Source organism: Polyodon spathula, chromosome 4 (assembly GCF_017654505.1).
Source record: "Polyodon spathula isolate WHYD16114869_AA chromosome 4, ASM1765450v1, whole genome shotgun sequence".
Classification (NCBI taxonomy): Eukaryota; Metazoa; Chordata; class Actinopteri; order Acipenseriformes; family Polyodontidae; genus Polyodon; species Polyodon spathula.
Window position 1 is genome coordinate 18,351,301 of NC_054537.1, and position 18,025 is coordinate 18,369,325.

The following is an 18,025-nucleotide window of genomic DNA, read 5'->3' on the forward strand; positions in this document are numbered from 1 at the left end:
ATTATTATTATTATTATTATTATTATTATTGTCCAATCAACAATGGATGATCTACAGTTCAAATAGCCAGGTGTAATGCAGTGTTTAAAACATGGAAGCTCAAATGGGCTACTGCTATAAGAAACTGAACTGGAGAAGGCCAAAGATGCCAGTCTTCTTTGCTTGGTTATAAGCAATGCATATGGTTTTGTACTTATTTTTGTTTGTATATTTTAAAATGTATGCAGACAGCACACTGTAAAAAAAATGTAGTAGGAAAGTGTTCATTCATTATTTGAGGACCAGGGGGCATCAGAAGTAACAACAGAAATGGTGCAGTTTTATAAAACTTTACAGAAACGCAAGCAAAAAATAATCCATGATGCGCCAAACATAGGTAAAATGCAATGCTTCCTGTATATACACAAATACACGTTCAAGTACTGTTTTATTTGTTATTAAATTGTTCCATAATTATAGCTCATTGGTGTACTGTACTGAAAAGAAAAACAATCATTTGATACAAAAACTTGCAGGTGTTTTGGGAAGGGAAAAAAGGCAGTAAAAAGCTGGATTTCAAAGTCACTTATAAATTACTATCAGAGCAGATATTTGTAAAACCCTACAAGCCTGGCTGTATCAAATACCTTTTTTTAAACTGCACATGGTACTAAAAATTCCTGAAGAGCATAAGGCATTTGTTCACGAGGAGGTAGATGCATTCACGGAATCTCCATTTCTCTTTCGATACCCACATACTTAAGAGCATCAGCCTGACTGTACCTGTAAAAAACAAAAAGCAATCATGTTTCTATATTCTGTGATCTTTCGATACACACAGCCTTCAAGCACCAGTGTTCAATTATGTGCCTCTCTCCATAGTTGTAACTAGGAGTGTGCGAACAAAAACAAAGCATCCCTGTTCGCACACTCTTAAGTGGCATGTCAGTTAAGGTCAAATGGTTTGTAAACATGAAGCAAAATTGAAATGTGAAGGAGGACTGTATCACTGATAAATCCAGGTTAAAAACAATGTTCAATGGACACCACCTGTAACGGATTATTATTGAGACAATCATGGGAGCTTTGTGAAGCGTCAGCAAAGGTTTATTTTCTCTTGTAAGACACCCACGATCAAACTTGACCTAAGGAATCATAAAATACACCCGTGTTCAGAGTATGAAGGCAATACCTTGAAGCGTCAGGTCTTTATGTTCTAGAAACCAAATCACTACGTGACCAAATGGTAGCCATCTTAAGTCACAGGTAAAAGTGAAGAGTGGTGTTAGGTTTTTGCCTAAAGAATTTCAATAACACTGAAACTATGAGGTTGCCATATTAAATGCTTTAAAATATATTAGCAATAGCAAGAGAGGTGGCAGCACATTTACAAAAGCATACAAGTTCCCCTTACCAGAACACTGAATGAATATATTCGGCAAAATTCACTGTAAAGGCGATCCTCGACTTACAACGCACGGCACTAACGACTCTTTTGCATTATTACCCTCTTCGACATCGATACGGCATTTACGACACGGCGAGACCTGAGCCATGCAGAACTGCAGTACCTGCCATGGTTGCCCTGACTCAGTCTAGTGTTTTATTTTTTTTATGTATGTAACTTTTTACTTATTTATTTTTTATTTCCTGTTAATGTCTGATAAGAGCAATTGACTCAAAACAAAACCTAAACAGTGAACTCTGTCACATGATGAGGGGCTTAACTTCAGGCGATCGTATTTCCTGCTAAGAGTATCACATACACACACTGAATACGTCACTGGAAAACCCTGAGTCTGTACTTTTAAATCAGGTAGGTGTCTGAGTAATGTGAGCATAACCACTGGGCTGAGTGTAAAGAGATAAATAAATATTTGTATGAGTACAATATAACGGGTCATTTTTGTAAAACTATTACCTGGCTGAAGAGTCAGGAATGTAACCCCAATTTATAACATTGTTCCTATGGGAGAATGTGCTTCGACTTACGACACATTGACTTACAACGCGACTTCCAGGAACCAATTGTGTCCTAAGTACGAGGACTGCCTGTATTGCTAAATACATTCAGGAACTGCTAAAATGCGAGATTAATCTATTTAAAATTGATTTACTTTGCACTATGAGATACACAACAATCTGATTTAGGTCACAATGTTACCTTTTATACACGTTTTATAATTTTCAAGTCTTTTGGCTCAAGGTCTTTTTAAGTTTGCTATTAAATCTATAAGTTCAAGTGACCTATTGCAGATAATGCTGTTAAAATAGGGTTTAGGCCGAGGACAGGAGAGAATAATAAATCATCATTTATATATACCTGTAGTCAAAGAAGAGTTCTTCACCAGTCTGGATTGCTCTTTTCGCAAATATACCTATTCTGTGATCTCCATTAACCATCATAACTGAATGAGAGAAACAGAAACAAAAATATAATTAATTATTTCATATATACAGAACGGGAAAAATGTTATTGTAAACAAAACAACAAAAAAAGCTTTTCCTGTAATCTATTTCCAACTCTTTAAACCACAGATGGGAGCAATCGCTCCTTGGTTTATTTACCTTTTGCATAGCAGTTGGGGTTAACAGAATGGTTGGCAAATCGTATCTTGTTACCCTTGCGTGTTGCATCCACAACAAAATCTGCAACGAATTACAGATCCAAGTTAGTTCACTTAACATGAAACCTGGTCTGTAAAACAAACGAGTGCAGATGTCATACTGTGAATGACAATCTCCGAGTAACCTAAAAGCTTAAACCACAATAGGTGCTATAAATACAGATTAATTGTGTCAATATCATGTCATGTTTAATCTTTTATTTTTTTTATTTTGGATTTAATGACTTAACATGTTTATAAGTGATCAGTGGCTACCTCAAATCAAGCTGAGAGTACTCTCTCTTTCACGCTTTCAATGACACACAGACAAAGCAAAAAGCATGCGAGAAATACATTCAACTCGATTAGAGGGAGCCACCAAACACAAAGACACTTTAAATCTCTGAATTTTGCAAAAAAAGTTAAAAAAAGTACCATTGTTCAAGTTGAATAAGAAGCTGCACATGTACTTGTCATATACTTTTCCCCGCCTGTCTGCCTCATCCTGGGAGATTATCTGGAGAGGAAAAAAACACACACACACACACACACACACACACACACAATTAAAGACTTTCACATATACTGTTATTTAAAAGGTATGTATGCTGTATATGGTTGAACATACTGCATCATAAAGTCACCTGTAATATTGGAAAGTGTGAAAAAGCAGTTAACACAGAATTTATTTAATAAGAGGTTTCTAACAAGTAGAAACCCACAACGATATCTTACAGACTGCCCTCCATAAAGTAAGAGATTGTAGCTAACAAACAGATGTCATAAACCTTGTCTGTTTCACAATTCCATTTGCTACATAGGCCTCAGAATTGTGGTTTTGAAGGAATCGGGCGTTTTGGTAATATGCACGGTATTTCAGTTTTAACGCTACGTTAGGAAAGTTCCCAGATTCCATGTGGTGGAAATCTGCTACACTTGTACTTCCTAGGTTCTTTCACCTCGGGTGGTTGGTTAGTTAATGACAGGAAAGAAGCCATTGAAGATGTGGGGACGATTTCAGCCTCCAGTGCTACATTATGCGAGAGAATGACTCGCAACCAGAGATTTACTTAATGTGGTGCAGTACCAGATATCAGGTTTTTAAAAAAAAATAAAACTACAATGTTTACTATAATTTGTTTATTTCACAACTGCACACTTGTGCGCTGCTATTCACTGTATGGGTCTCAAGTATTGTTTATTATTTTGTCAGCTTCAAACACTTAAAATAAATAAATAACCTTGTAATTGCATCATCTGCTGGTTTTGCAAAGGCTTAATGACTCTGCCTTTACCCAGCTGTAAACAGCTGTTACTACCAACAGGCAGACTCACTGATGCAGCAAATTGTAAAGATAAAAACAGTGATGAAAACAGATATAAAATGGTTTTAAGTAGTGTTTTTGCCTAAAAAGTTGCCTTTTTAATAATAGGTACAGTATTGTTTAGAATAATCCTGCAAATCACAAATGCAAGTACTTCAGATATCTTGGAAGGGAGGTATCTGGATGTTTATGGTAATAAAATAAAAAAAAGAACCGATTACAGACGATTTTGACAAATTTACAATAAAAAACATGCAAAATCAACAATTAACAGTAGAACCATCATTTCAGACATTTATTTTCCATCTAATTTAAAAAAAATATATATCAAACAGCTGTAGGTTATTATGGTCTGCAAGGTAACTGTCATAAAATACACATTTTTTTACACCACAAACATTTTTGGTGGAACTCTGATTCTACAGCTTAGTACTGGAGATGAATGTTACCGCAGTACCATCCACTTCAGATGAGCTTTACATTGCTTGTGTCTACCTCTTGAACAGCTGCTGGTGTGGGGTTGAGAACATGGCGTGAGTTAGGGTTGAAGTGTAAATTCTTTGGCCAGGTTTCATTAATACATAATCATAGATAATGCATCATGATTATATATTTTTGTATTGTTTTCAGGTGTATGCTTAAACATATTGCAAGAAACACACCTACACATTATTTTAAAACAATTTAACATGGTAAAGCTGCAAAATTGTCCAACTAACCTCTCCACAGTACTCTGAGATAAACTCATTCTTCTGCACAGACTCTTTGATAAAAATGCCCCATCCTGCAACATCTGATGGGGCCAGCAGCAAGTGCTGAGGTGGAAATGAAAAAGAACAAATTAATGAACTATTGCTCATTCTTACAGAATAACACGCAAGTTAATAGAACTGTAAAATTCTACATAAGAAATGGCCCCTGCAAAATCACCCCCACACACACCTTTTTAGCCCCTCTCTGAATGCTGCAGTTCTTGCAGGAGACATTCTTGCTGTCCCAGTGCTCAGCTGCTCCGCACGTTAGGCAAAGGTCTGGGTCACACTCCCGCACAGCCAGGTAGCAGGGGCACTGCTTTGTATTGCACTGAGCCTTGCAACGGCAGCCAGGAAACCGGTTCTGACCTGGGAGACAGCAGACCAACAACAGTGTCCAAATCTAGGTTCTCAGAGTCATTTCAGGCATTGCCAAGTAGCAGTAAAAAAGAACAAATAAAACATTTCCAACTCTCTGCAGAAATGGCCTAATAGCCACACATTTTATTTTATTTCACACACAGAGCATCAAAAGAAACTTCACTATTAACACATTTACTTTTGGGGAAAAAAAAAAAAAGGGTATATAAATGATGGACATTGACAAAATGTTTTTGGTTTCTTTTTAATCACTTGATCATGCTCACTTCAATCACCTAATTAGTGAATAAAAGCAGTAAGAATCACAGAAAAAAAACAATACGCCACGTCATGCTGGAGGCTGGACAACGGCAGCATACTGTGGCTCCCCATCTTGGGTGCTCACAGTCAGCAATTTCAAACCTGGCAAGACAGTATAACCAGACACACTCACAACACCTGCCCAAGATCAAATCATTTTGCAGCATTTCCGTGATGTCAACTGTTAATCAGCACAATAAAACATCACTGGACCTGTTCTAAAACAGAGTTTGTCATTTTCTAAATCATAACCAGTGAATTTTATCCAAATATAATAATTATTTTTATTTTATATATATATATATATATATATCTCTCTAAACACACACACACACACACACACACACACACACACACACACACACACACTTTTTTTAAGATTAAAAAGCAAAGGAATAGCATTTAATCTCAGAATTGTCTTTTCCCTGCTGTATTCTATACTAGGCTGTACAAATAGAGCTGTTTAGCTACGCAGTCTTTGCAGTACTCACATTCGGAGCTACACTGGCAGAATTTCTCACAGAAGTTTTGAGCGATGACACAGGGACAGGAGCTGTCGCAGGGCTGGCGAGGGTGGTCACATGGCTGATAGTTATACACGTGGTTTGAGGAGCCATCTGGGCAAATTGAACAGAGAGGGCAGAGTGTCAGTTTTCACCTGCAGAACTTTGGCACACCTTTGGTGTGTACTCAAAAACAAAAAAGGCAGAACTACTCCTTCTAATTAAATTTCTGTCCTAGACAGTTAAAGAACAAGCAGAGAATTTAGAGAACAGAATGTTTTCACTTGTTAAGCATAATTTGATTTGCAAACCATACAACTTAAAAAACCATTGCAAACCTAAAGCTTGCGGTAGCAATCAGAAACCAAGAAAACTGCAGTTAAGTCTTTTGTCTACAAGACTCAAATTCATATAAAACAAACATATTACACATAATACTTTAATTACCACTAAAGTAAACATTACAGCATAACAACCATGTTCAAAATTGAATTTAGACTTTGACGAAAGCCAGATGAACAGGAACAGGTGTGGCCGACCTGCCCATTTCCTCTCATATCAAGAAAACAAAAACTGCCTCATCATAAATGATGCCGACCCCAAAGTAACTCACCTTTTTTAAGCTGGATCTTCCTACAGTGTGTCGCCCACAGCCTGCAACAGTTAAAAATGGGAAAAAAATATAAGCTGCAATATTATGCATTGGGCTATAACCTGGTTATTAAACACCCTCAATATTCCCATCATTCAGAAAATTAAAATGGAAAAACATGTCAATTGAACAACTTGTGTACTATGTTAACCAGGAAGCTGAAGCACACCCTTTTCCTGTAGCAGATGTATCCTAAAAAAAACATTCTGGACAGTACATCCACCAGAAGAATATGCAGCACCATCCTGGCATGTTAGAATATAGGTCACTATCCACAAAAAGGAACTGAACCAGCTTAGTGCAAAAGGGAATTAAAAACTACAGATTTCTGAATTAAGCACATTTCCAACATGGTGAAGTACTATTATTCATACTCTTTTGTCCCTTACCTGTGTTTCCTCTTCTTTTTTCTTGGTGGAGTGTCTACATCTTCAGCAGGTGCACGTGCAATAATACTAGACTCTTTTACTCTAAACTCATAGACCTGAAAGTCAAAAGCAGAGTTGTGCAGTAATGTTTACTTTAGTGGTAATTAAAGTATTATATGTAGAGGATTTATTGAAGCGATCTTACTTTAATTTAATTTATTTTTTTAATGCATTTATAGCTAATCAGACCTCTCAACAGGCTAAAAGAATTGAATCTGTTCAGTCTTGAACAAAGAAGACTACGTGGCGACCTAATTCAAGCATTCAAAATTCTAAAAGGTATTGACAGTGTCGACCCAAGGGACTTTTTCAGCCTGAAAAAAGAAATAAGGACCAGGGGTCACAAATGGAGATTAGACAAAGGGGCATTCAGAACAGAAAATAGGAGGCACTTTTTTACACAGAGAATTGTGGGGGTCTGGAATCAACTCCCCAGTAATGTTGTTGAAGCTGACACCCTGGGATCCTTCAAGAAGCTGCTTGATGAGATTCTGGGATCAATAAGCTACTAACAACCAAACGAGCAAGATGGGCCGAATGGCCTCCCCTCATTTGTAAACTTTATGTTCTTATGTTCTAACAGTCAAACTGTAGGGGAGCCTATTTATTCAAATCTCCACATGTGTCAAAATTAAAGCATTAAATGAAAGCGAGTGACAGGACTCAGACAGACATAGTTGGCCATACAGAACTTCAAAACACACAATCAGAATTATAAGGTGAAACTTTAATAAGCAAGTGAAGTAGATAAACCTTTCAGCTCATGTCTTCTTCAGGGTGGAACAAGCAATTAATGCAAGACATCTTGTAGATGTCAGCTAGAGAGCCCTTTATGAGGTATTAGTCCTACACCTGTGGTGCCAGTCCTAGTTTCTTTCTCTTCAGTGAATGTTATGTTTTCCACAGCAGCACTGAAACAATGCTAACTTGCATCCGAATTTGCCAGTGCAGATTACTTAATCAAACTACAAAACTTGGACTTGTCATTGTTCTCTAGGTTTTTAAATTAAACTTAAGATAGAATAGGGTGTACAAAATTGCATAACATAATTCTCAACAACACATCATTCATGGTTTTTGGGTTCCAATTCTTGTTTTGTTTCACTTATTCATCACATCCTTGAAACTTAAAGTCTGAGTATATCAAGACTAATTGTTCTCCACCAAAGACCATTACAAGACACTTCTATTTAGTTCACCAAAAGTAAATTGCATTGTGACACATTAGTTCAGTTAATTGCCTCTATTAACAAAATGTAATTTGTTTGATGCTTTATTTGTATTAGGAGAGAAGCTGCACAGATATCAATGGTGAGACAAATAATCAAATTAGTCTCACTACCTTGCATTTATCTCATACTGATTATGATAAAAGATAATACTGCCACAAACCACGTAATGAGAAACAGAAACAAAACATGAATGATCTATAGGTGAGGGCATTTTTTTACATTCTATTTATGAACAGAACCAGTCTTACCTGTCTACATGTTTTTGTCCCAATTAGCCTGGCTATTGCACAGAAGTTATCGTAATAAGTGCCGATAAGGACTCTGAAAAGAGAGGCGTCGGCTCCACTCCAGTCCACATTCTCAGGAGGTTCAGAGCTCAGCTTCAGCTTCACTGGAGTTTGGCATCGTGAGTTGGCTTCTGTTGGGCAAAAATCAGAAAAGGAATAGGCCAAGTTTTAACTCTTGGGAGGCAATTGTATTTATTTAAAAGCTGTTTGCTTATAATTGTTTCAGAGCCAGTGTATGTGTTCCCAAAGGGCTCAGTAAAACCCCTATGATCATTAGCAAACGAGAAAAATATGAAATTAAGGATAAATATTATGTGCCCATTTGAGCAGTTATGTACAGCAGGAATGTTTTTATACAAACAGTATTCCAGTATCATTGCTTTCATAACAGCAAACATAAGAACATAAGAAAGTTTACAAACGAGAGGAAGCCATTCGGCCCATCTTGCTCGTTTGGTTGTTAGTAGCTTATTGATCCCAGAATCTCATCAAGCAGCTTCTTGAAGGATCCCAGGGAGTCAGCTTCAACAACATTACTGGGGAGTTGATTCCAGACCCTCACAATTCTCTGTGTAAAAAAGTGCCTCATATTTTCTGTTCTGAATGTCCCTTTGTCTAATCTCCATTTGTGACCCCTGGGAAGGTGTTTGGGCCAGCTTCAGCCAGCTTGTCTTCTTGCAGGCTATACAAATATTAAATTCTGATAAAACATTCCCAATAGGCAGCTTTACTCCATACCAAGAAAAGACCCACCAGAGGAGCTTGTTTCATCCTTTTTGTCATCGTCATCCTTGTCAATACTGTCTCCCAGCTCACCCCCGGCCTCTCGGTCACTGTCTGTGGCTTCAGACGTGTTTATAGTTGGGGTACTTGGCCGGCTGCTGCTGTTGGGAAGCCTCCCTCTGCGACGTCCCACAAGGCGCTTTGGAGGGGTCTTGACACGCTCAGCTGTAAGAGCTGCTGCAAACTCCCTGGCCCCCTCCTAAAAAAAAAAATAAAAAAATGATTGGGGTCAATGTGTCATATACAGAGATAGATAGATAGATAGATAGATAGATAGATAGATAGATAGATAGATAGATAGATAGACAGACAGACAGACAGACAGATAGATATAGAGCCACTTAATTCTATTTTGACTTTAGTTTATTGGATTTTTATTATTTAGGAGTAGTTCTGTCATGCAGACAAGTAGACTAGTTACTTCAGCAGAAAATTAACTAAAAAAATGACTACTAATAGCATGTTTTTTGTATATTGAGATTCCATTGAGTGCAATGGGTGAAAATATTTAAAATAACTTACTCAAAATAAACTCTTCTTACCTGCACAAGATACATGTAGCAATCAAGACCACAAGGCTTACTGTCCACCAAGTTCTCCATATTCTTCCGTATGTATGTGTTGGGAGTTGCATGGAACGCTATTGAGCAAACGGAACATTAGGATTACCGATTTCAAGAATACATTTCAGTTCATTTCAGATCTTTGGAAGATCTCGCATTGTCAATATCACCTCTTGAATACAGGTATTGATGAATCAACTCGCCTTACGGATCAAGACATCAAAATACTTGTGATGTGAATCCCCATCATCAGTGTTACAGTATTCTAGTGAAAGATATACCAGTACTGATGATTGATCCTCAAACAACTTCTTGCAGAGTTACTCACGGTGAAGGAAGCAGTCATATTTGAAGCAGCGTCTGCAGAAGAGTGTGTGGAAGGAGTGCAGGCTCTGCTCTCTCTGGACAGATTTAGCATTTGGTCCGTCAATGTTCGGGGTACACTCAGGAGGGAGTGCCCCAGGAAGCTGCTGTTCTGTCAGTTCTTTGTACCTGAATAGAGAGACATGGAGGTGAAAATCCAAACTGCTAGAAAAACATTCATCCATAAACTATAAAAACACACAAAAGATTTTTTTTTTTTTTTTTTTTTTTTTTTATCTCTTTCTATGATACAACCCCCCACGCCCACAGCAGAGCAAAGTGGTAACTTTGTAATCATCCTGTTGATATAAACCTTGAATTTAATTATCACCAATCTACATGTGATGACAGGTTATGGGGCTTACATCAAAACAGCGATCCTTAAACCAGTAAAAAATTAAAGCATGTGAAAAAATAAATACTTTTCTTTGAGTTCCTCAGATGTTCCTTTGTCTGGAAACATGGATGAAATTGCTTCGAATATCTTGTCAGATGGGAACTTTTTTGAGTATTCGTTACCTAAAAACAAAAGGGAACAGAGAATCACTGCTGTTGTAAGAAACTAATAAAGTGTCATATTACTAATGTTGTGATTCTACTTGTTCGCAGAATACATTATTTTCTGGCTATAGTCTCCTTTTAAATACTGTGTGAAAAAAAGACTAACAGTTACTTGCAACTACCAGTCCTCCCAAACACAATGCAAGTTGAGTAGGGTAGTGATCATTTGTACTGGTGGAGTTCGCATGCAGAGGAGACCAAATAAAAAAGCCTAAAATTGTTAATATTTCATAACACTGCAGAGTTAAGCTCAAACCTTACATTAACTAGTCCTGTGACAAGTTTGAAATTAAATCACAATTTGTGAAGCAAATTAAAATGTCAGATTGACACATGCCATCAGTTAATCGTATCTTACAGGATCGGATATGACAAGTTTTACTCGATATTTAGCATTAACCAAAATAGAAAGTAGAAGGAAAACAGTGACACAGGAAGAGAAAGGCAGGCCCCGCTCAGGACCTTATTGTGGGCCCTTCCAAACTTGAATGTAACATAAAACAGCATGCAAAGTCAAGTGTTCAGTATTTAACAATATTTAATTCTCAGAAGGTTAGCATGTATGACACAGTCTAGGACTACAGGTTTCTATCACTTACTTGCATTGTATTCTCTGTGCATCTTTATACCCAACACTACATTATGTTTAATCATAAGCTAACAAGTTTAATCACCAGTCCCTTCAAGGAAACTCATTCACTGAATAAACCAATAGAACCTTTATCGCCTGGCAAGGCCCGCCTCGTGTAGTTAAATGTCCCGCAGGCGAGGGCAGGCATTTAACGTAACAAGAAGGACCTTAACAGACAATAAAACCCTCTTATGAGGGTTCTATTGTTATTAGAAAATGGTTATGTTGGGGGGGGAACCACACAACATTTACAGTTTTTGTTATTTTTTTTTTTTGTAATAAAAAAAAGATTCTGACATGGAGCTGTTCTTCGGTTCAGGGTATTATGCCAAATAGAGTCTCCAAGCCGTATAGGTCACTCCAGCACAATTTTAATAATAAAGTAACACTGTGCAATATACTTTATAACCGTATTCACTGGATATGTAATTTGTTTTATATTCTTTGCTTTGTAAGATTGGAGAACATTGTACTGATAATTAGTGCATTTACTACTGTAGCGGAGCAGAATAGTGTCTCTATTTACCTCCTGTGTGTAATCATTGCATTTCAATTAAAAACTATTGAAATGAGACTTTAGCAGACAAGACTCAAAGATGGCGCAAAACATAAACTAGGCATGCGCAAATGAACTTGCATGTGCGACAACTACAAATTAGACTTTTCTTCCTATGACACTATTTGGCAAAGCATAGGTACCTCGTAGAGAAAAGCAAACATGGTTTGTGAACGGTTTGTAAAGCATTTAAAGAATAAAAAGTACAGTTAACTTATTTTTTTATTTGGATTTGAGTGCATGTTCGTGTATTTGTGTTTTAGTATTTAAGTCAGGTCCTAACATTTATTAGCTAAATAAAATGTTAGTAATTAAAGTATGTAGTTAACGGTATGTGTTAATCCTGATCCTGTTTGTTCAGTAAGATGTTCAGTGTGTTCAACAGTAATCAGACTTGTTGCTATAGTATTATGATAAAAACTGCTGACTGCAAACCCTATTCATGATTTATTTTACTGTATTTGCTATACTAAATTTAAATAGAACAGTGAGGAAGCAGAATGGTCTACACTGAAAGACAACATCCAGAGGGTGTGTACAAAAAGATATTTTCTTTCAACAAGCAGAAAAAGGTAAAAAAAAAAAAAAAAAAAAAAACTTGACTAATGTATTTATGGGCGGATTGACATGGAACAGTGATTAAACTTAGTTTGAAAGATGACATTCAAGGTCTTTAATCAGATTTAAATCCTTGCATTTGGCCAATCAGGATATCTATTTTCTTGATTTATTATTTATTTAATTTAAAAGAATAGCAGTGTTGGAATGAGGGATGATAAAAAGTTAATTACTGACACCAGTAGCTACACTGATACAAACATGAAGGTTGCAAATCTAAATGTGCAATATAAAAGGATTTTATCACTGTTAAATTTTTTTTTTTTTTTCCCCCAAACTTTCAGGCTCCCCCATGGCCCTCCAAGTGCGTGGGCCCCTGTGCAGTAGCACAAGCTGCACAGGCTATTCCTCTGCCACTGTACGCAAATTAAAAGTGAATTCAATTGTACAGTAGCACTGCTAACTTCATGACATTCCACTGAAGCCTTTTACTTTTTCAGCAGGCGATGAGAAAGCTCATAACTGGCAGCAAAAACAAATAATTTGACCTTGTAAACAAGTGATTTCTGTATCAGTGTTGGGTCACACAACTTACTTCAACAGTATCTCCAGAAGCCAAGATACACCAACTAGAAACTGTAACCAATAGAGCTTTGGTTGTTCTTAAAAGGGTGTTATAAATTGGATAGCAATCCAAGTCAGGAGGTTAGAAACAAACCAAATGATTATTTTGTTTTTTAAACTGGCAAGGAATCTCAGGACATCCTTAGAACCCTAACAGATTGAAGCCCAGATGATACACAAGGTTGTTTTTTTTGTTTGTTTGTTTTTACCTTCTGCACCAAGATCCTGGTCTTTCAGAAGGTCATCGTTTTCATCCTTTGTGTCAGCACTTTCCATTTTTTCCAACTTGTATTCGTGGTTCTCCACATCTCCGTCGTCCTCATCTTCATTATCACTGTACTGACCGAGAGCACTTACCAGCTCCACAAATATTTCATCGTTGATGAAGCCACATTCTTTTAGAGAAACACACGAGAGAGAGATAGAGAGAGAGAGAGAGAGAGAGAGAGAGAGAGAGAGAGAGAGAGAGAGAGAGAGCGAGAGAGAACAGATTCAACCCAAGGGCTATAAACCACAAAATGTATTTGTGTTTGTTTGTTTTTTTAAAGCATTGTTGTCACTGCTTCAGTTTGATGAGGTTTACATTTTGCATTATAGAGGTGTTTAACTTATTTCTCACATTATACTTTAAAACCTGCCGATTTCTTCTGTGTCAAAAGAAGAGAGTGCATTTAGCAAAGACCGGTTGAATAAAAGCATGCGTGTTATTTGTGCTTATTTAAAAAAAGTTTAATACACACCCCCAAGCAAAACTACGTTGCTATTTAAACCTATGCCAATCATGTGAATGCCTTTGCTTGGTCCCCTCTGTCTTTTCTAAATTCTAAATTAAATAAAATTAAAATAGATTCATATACTTGTATATTGAAGTTCTTTACCTCTGTCTCCATGGACCTTGCCATCATAGTTTTTGATGAGCTCCTCAATGAAGGTCCCATCCTGGTCAAGGATTTCATCTCCCATATAAGGTATGTTGTGCAAAACGGTCTCGTCTTCCACCTGCACCAGAAACAGTAGGACACCACCATAAAGAACTCCAATAGAAATATAGAAAACATTTTGTTTGATTGATTTAAGATTTCACTTATTTGCCACTAATCAAGAAATTAAGCGTGATTGTATGTACAGTTTTGTATGTGTAGTCAACAAAACACACCCTAGTACTATAGCAATATATTTCTTCTATTGCCACTTTACACTATTGCAGTATATCCGTGGTAGTCTCTCTGCCAACAGCTTGGATACCAGACTACAGACAACCCCGAGTTAAAGATTTCCCCTATGAAGGCAGAGAATTTTTTTTTTTTTTTTTAATTTAAATTTCAGCACTATGAGGAGCATACTTGGCCGATTGTTCTTGTTACCAGCAGTTGTGATGGCAGCAGAAAACCACACTTTAAAATTAAAGCCATGCTCATAAACATATGAATCCTAAAATTACATTATAGCAGATATATTTTATATCAACACACAGTGATGAATCAGCTTTTCCACAATTAATCAGTTTTTACAGTTTACAAAACCAAACAAATACTTTACTGTACCATGAAATTTTGCTGGAGGGGAGACCAAGAGTACATGACAGGGACAGACGCAACAGCATTTAGTGTCTTCAAAGGAATGACTTGCTTGGAAAACTCGGAGAATCCACTCTCCACAGTACACTGCAGGGACAATGCATCACTTGTATTTATCTTAACCAATGGGTCCTTACAATTTATATACATGATACTATGATTAAGAAAAAATAAATAAATAAATAAATAAAAGTATACAATGTTTTCTTTTTTTCTTGCCATCAAAAAGTCAACATAAAGGCATATTTCAGGTTCATAAAAATGTAATACATCTTTAAGATAATGCAGGGTTCAGAATTTCACATACTAACACATCCCTGTGATGCATCTGTTTTTACTGCAGTTTTCTTTTTTTGGTGGCCAAGGACACCACCAGTGTGTTGGAGGTGCGGCTTTCTTGTTAACTTTAATTTATGTATCAGCATGGCAGGTCTACGCTGCCTGCAATAATGTTGGGAAATCTGTTTCAACCAATTAGCATTGCCATGTGGAGTCATTTTGTGTTTCAACCTATTAGCCATAAACATTGCAATGAGGGGGCACTTAAGAACGAGAAAAGGCAATTCGGCCCATTCAGGCTCATCGCTTGTTAGCACACCATGTTCTCCTACTGGGGGGGAACTAACTTATTTTACTTTCCAAACGTCTCGTAGCAACTGGTTTCGCTGTGACTTTTGTGCTCAACAATGTCGGATGACAGAACATGAAAAACATTCTCTGGAGTATCCAGCACCACATTTGAAACAAACATGAGTAAATCACATTACAACTGTTAACATATGTCAATATATCTATCAATAAACAAGCCATATTACAACTCTGTGGCTGTATAATGGTCACAATTAAAGTCATTTTTACATGTTCCGATAGTTGCTTGTTTTTGCGGGTTTTCTTGTTCCCTTATTTAATATATTAAACATTGCAACAAAAGCTCTACATTTTTGGTGAACTATCAATAAACATTATACTGGGCCAGTAGAATGTGTGTGGGGCCGATGGATTTTTCCATCCATTAGCCCTGATGGATAGGAGCATGCCACACACATAGTTTCTGGCTTTCGATGCGTGTGGAAGCAGGAAGGAAAAAATCTGGATACCATTTGTGGCACTTAGTTTATAAGCTATGGGTGCTGACCTCTCTGGTCCCACGTAAGGAGCTTACAGATGTCATGATGTGCACAGGCTGGATCCGGCGCAGTTTCCATTCCTGGTTCAGGGTATCGGTTCGTTCAAAAATCTTCTGTCGATTGGAATTAAACATACTCTACAAGGAGAAAGAAACCATTGGATAAAAAAAATACACACTAATTAATGCAAAGTTAAAACCTTTAAACCAAGTACAGGGGTGACAAGTCTGTTCGCAACCCCCACCAAAGCTGCAACTACAAAATGAAATCAGTATCATAAAAGGGTAAATAAAATGTAAACTTATGAGATACACCTCCACTACTGCCAGATTCTGATGCTTTAGAATTAAATGTCCTAACAGTAATCCTCACTGATTACTTTTATTTTTGTTTGAAGAGGTTTTATTTGTATTTTGCTTTTTTCTGTGCTACATCTTTACTCAAATAACTATTCCAAAAAGATGAGCTGTGCTGCAAACAACAAGCTTTTAGCACCAGTCTTATTCTGAAGGCTAGATTAGGAGAGCTCTTCAGCAGCAAATAGGGGACTACTAAAACACTAGAACTCTGTGATGAAAGTAGCAACTCATGAGATAGTAGGGCAATTTCAAAGTACAGTGGTTTGCAGAAGTATTCACCCCACTGCAAAGTTTTCACATTTTGTTGGCACCTGAGCGTACTCCACAACACTTTCAAATTTGACTTTACATGTAGAATCTACACAAACTACTCCACATTGATAAAGTAAAAAAAAAAAAAAGCATATAATAAGTAAGATTTACAGAGAAAAATAGATTAATCTCAGTTGCATAAGCATTCAATCCCTTTGCTACTGCAGCCCTAAATCAGCTCAGGTGCAAATGATTTGTTCGAGTGAAATAGTTTCAGCATGTGTGTACTCAAAGTGGTTTAACTTGTAGATAATTTCCCTCAGGTATATAAAGACTTTCAGGTTGCAACTCATAGTGATCCAACAAAGCAACCATGAAGACCAAGGAGATTTCGAAACATGTAGATGATACTGCAGACATGTGGAAAAAGGTTTTGTAGTCAGATGAAACAAAAATGGAACTTTTCTGTCTAAATACCAAGCGTTATGTCTGGTGTAAGCCCAACTCTGCACATCACCCAGTCAACGCCATCCCAACTGTCAAGCATAGTGATGGCATTATGTTATGGGGATGCTTCTCTTCAGCAGGTACTGGGAAGCTTGTCAGGATAGAGGGGAAAATGGATGGTGCAAAGTACAGGCAAATCTTTGAGGAAAACCTGCAAGTCAGCCAAGAAACAGGGGAGGAAATTCACATTTCAGCAGGACAATGATCCGAAGCACAAAGCCAAAGCCACACTGGAGTGGTTGAACAAGAGAATTAATGTTCTTGAGTGGCCCAGTCAAACTCCTGACTTGAACCAAATCAAAAATTTGTCAAGACTTGAAGATTGCAGTCCATCGACAATCTCCAACAAACTTATCAGAACTGGAGCAATTTTCCTGTGAAGAATGGGCAAACATTTCACCATTCTACTGTGCAAAGCTAGTAGAGAACTATCCAAAACGACTCACAGCAGTAACTGCTGCAAAAGGTGCTTCTGCCAAGTAGTGACTTATGGGGCTGAATACTTATGCAACCAGAAAATTTCATTTTGTACATTTTCTTTGCAAGTTTTGCTGACATTTAACCTCCTCCTTATATAACAGTGTTCAGTTTAACCACTAGAGCTTTGAATAAAAAAAAGAGTTCATTTGAAAAACGATATGTGCAATAGGGGAATCATGTTTAAATAAATGCAGAATGCAGTTTACCACTATTAACCCTCTGCAGTCCAATGTCAATGACATTACAATTTTCCCTTTTCAGTCCAATGTTGGACCCTGTCCGACATCAAAAAGATGTAAAGCACAGGTCTCTAGTCAATTTTTTTCTCCAGAAAACGCAGAGAAAACCTTTCAATCACCAAACGAAACCATGAAAAAAAAAAGGCATCTCATAGCCCCATGCATTACAGATATAACACGGGCATAACAATGGAAGTAGCTGCTTCTGCATCCAGTGATCAAAGAATATCACAGACATTTGCAGAGCTTTTTGGAGATGTTATAGTAATAAAATACTATCACATTTTTGAGGAGTTTGATGATAAAATGAGTGATTTAAACCTGTTTTACTCTGAAAAAAAAATATTTTAAACGGCATGTCTAAAATAAACAGGGCGTGTGAAAATAAAATGGACCTGCC

At 37.1% G+C, this 18,025-nt stretch overlaps 1 protein-coding gene across 5 annotated transcripts in view; it reads right to left on the reverse strand.

Annotated features, from left to right (window-relative positions):
* Window positions 1-422: 422 nt before the first annotated feature.
* LOC121314254 (histone-lysine N-methyltransferase EZH2) overlaps window positions 423-18,025 on the reverse strand; it is a 32,330-nt gene continuing 14,727 nt past the window's right edge. For 2 of the 5 annotated variants that reach the window (XM_041247305.1, XM_041247306.1), the window contains exons 3-20: window positions 15,797-15,925; window positions 14,629-14,748; window positions 13,963-14,083; window positions 13,294-13,479; window positions 10,577-10,673; window positions 10,120-10,283; window positions 9,771-9,868; window positions 9,184-9,427; window positions 8,407-8,576; window positions 6,888-6,982; window positions 6,460-6,500; window positions 5,835-5,960; window positions 4,853-5,031; window positions 4,630-4,725; window positions 3,021-3,102; window positions 2,548-2,628; window positions 2,303-2,387; window positions 423-762 (exon numbers count right to left, since the gene is read on the reverse strand). In XM_041247305.1, the coding sequence (XP_041103239.1) occupies window positions 702-762; window positions 2,303-2,387; window positions 2,548-2,628; window positions 3,021-3,102; window positions 4,630-4,725; window positions 4,853-5,031; window positions 5,835-5,960; window positions 6,460-6,500; window positions 6,888-6,982; window positions 8,407-8,576; window positions 9,184-9,427; window positions 9,771-9,868; window positions 10,120-10,283; window positions 10,577-10,673; window positions 13,294-13,479; window positions 13,963-14,083; window positions 14,629-14,748; window positions 15,797-15,925 (2,175 nt within the window). In that variant the 3' untranslated portion in view covers window positions 423-701. The remainder of the gene's footprint in view (window positions 763-2,302; window positions 2,388-2,547; window positions 2,629-3,020; window positions 3,103-4,629; window positions 4,726-4,852; window positions 5,032-5,834; window positions 5,961-6,459; window positions 6,501-6,887; window positions 6,983-8,406; window positions 8,577-9,183; window positions 9,428-9,770; window positions 9,869-10,119; window positions 10,284-10,576; window positions 10,674-13,293; window positions 13,480-13,962; window positions 14,084-14,628; window positions 14,749-15,796; window positions 15,926-18,025) is intronic. The other 3 variants (XM_041247309.1, XM_041247308.1, XM_041247307.1) reach the window with 3 other exon arrangements.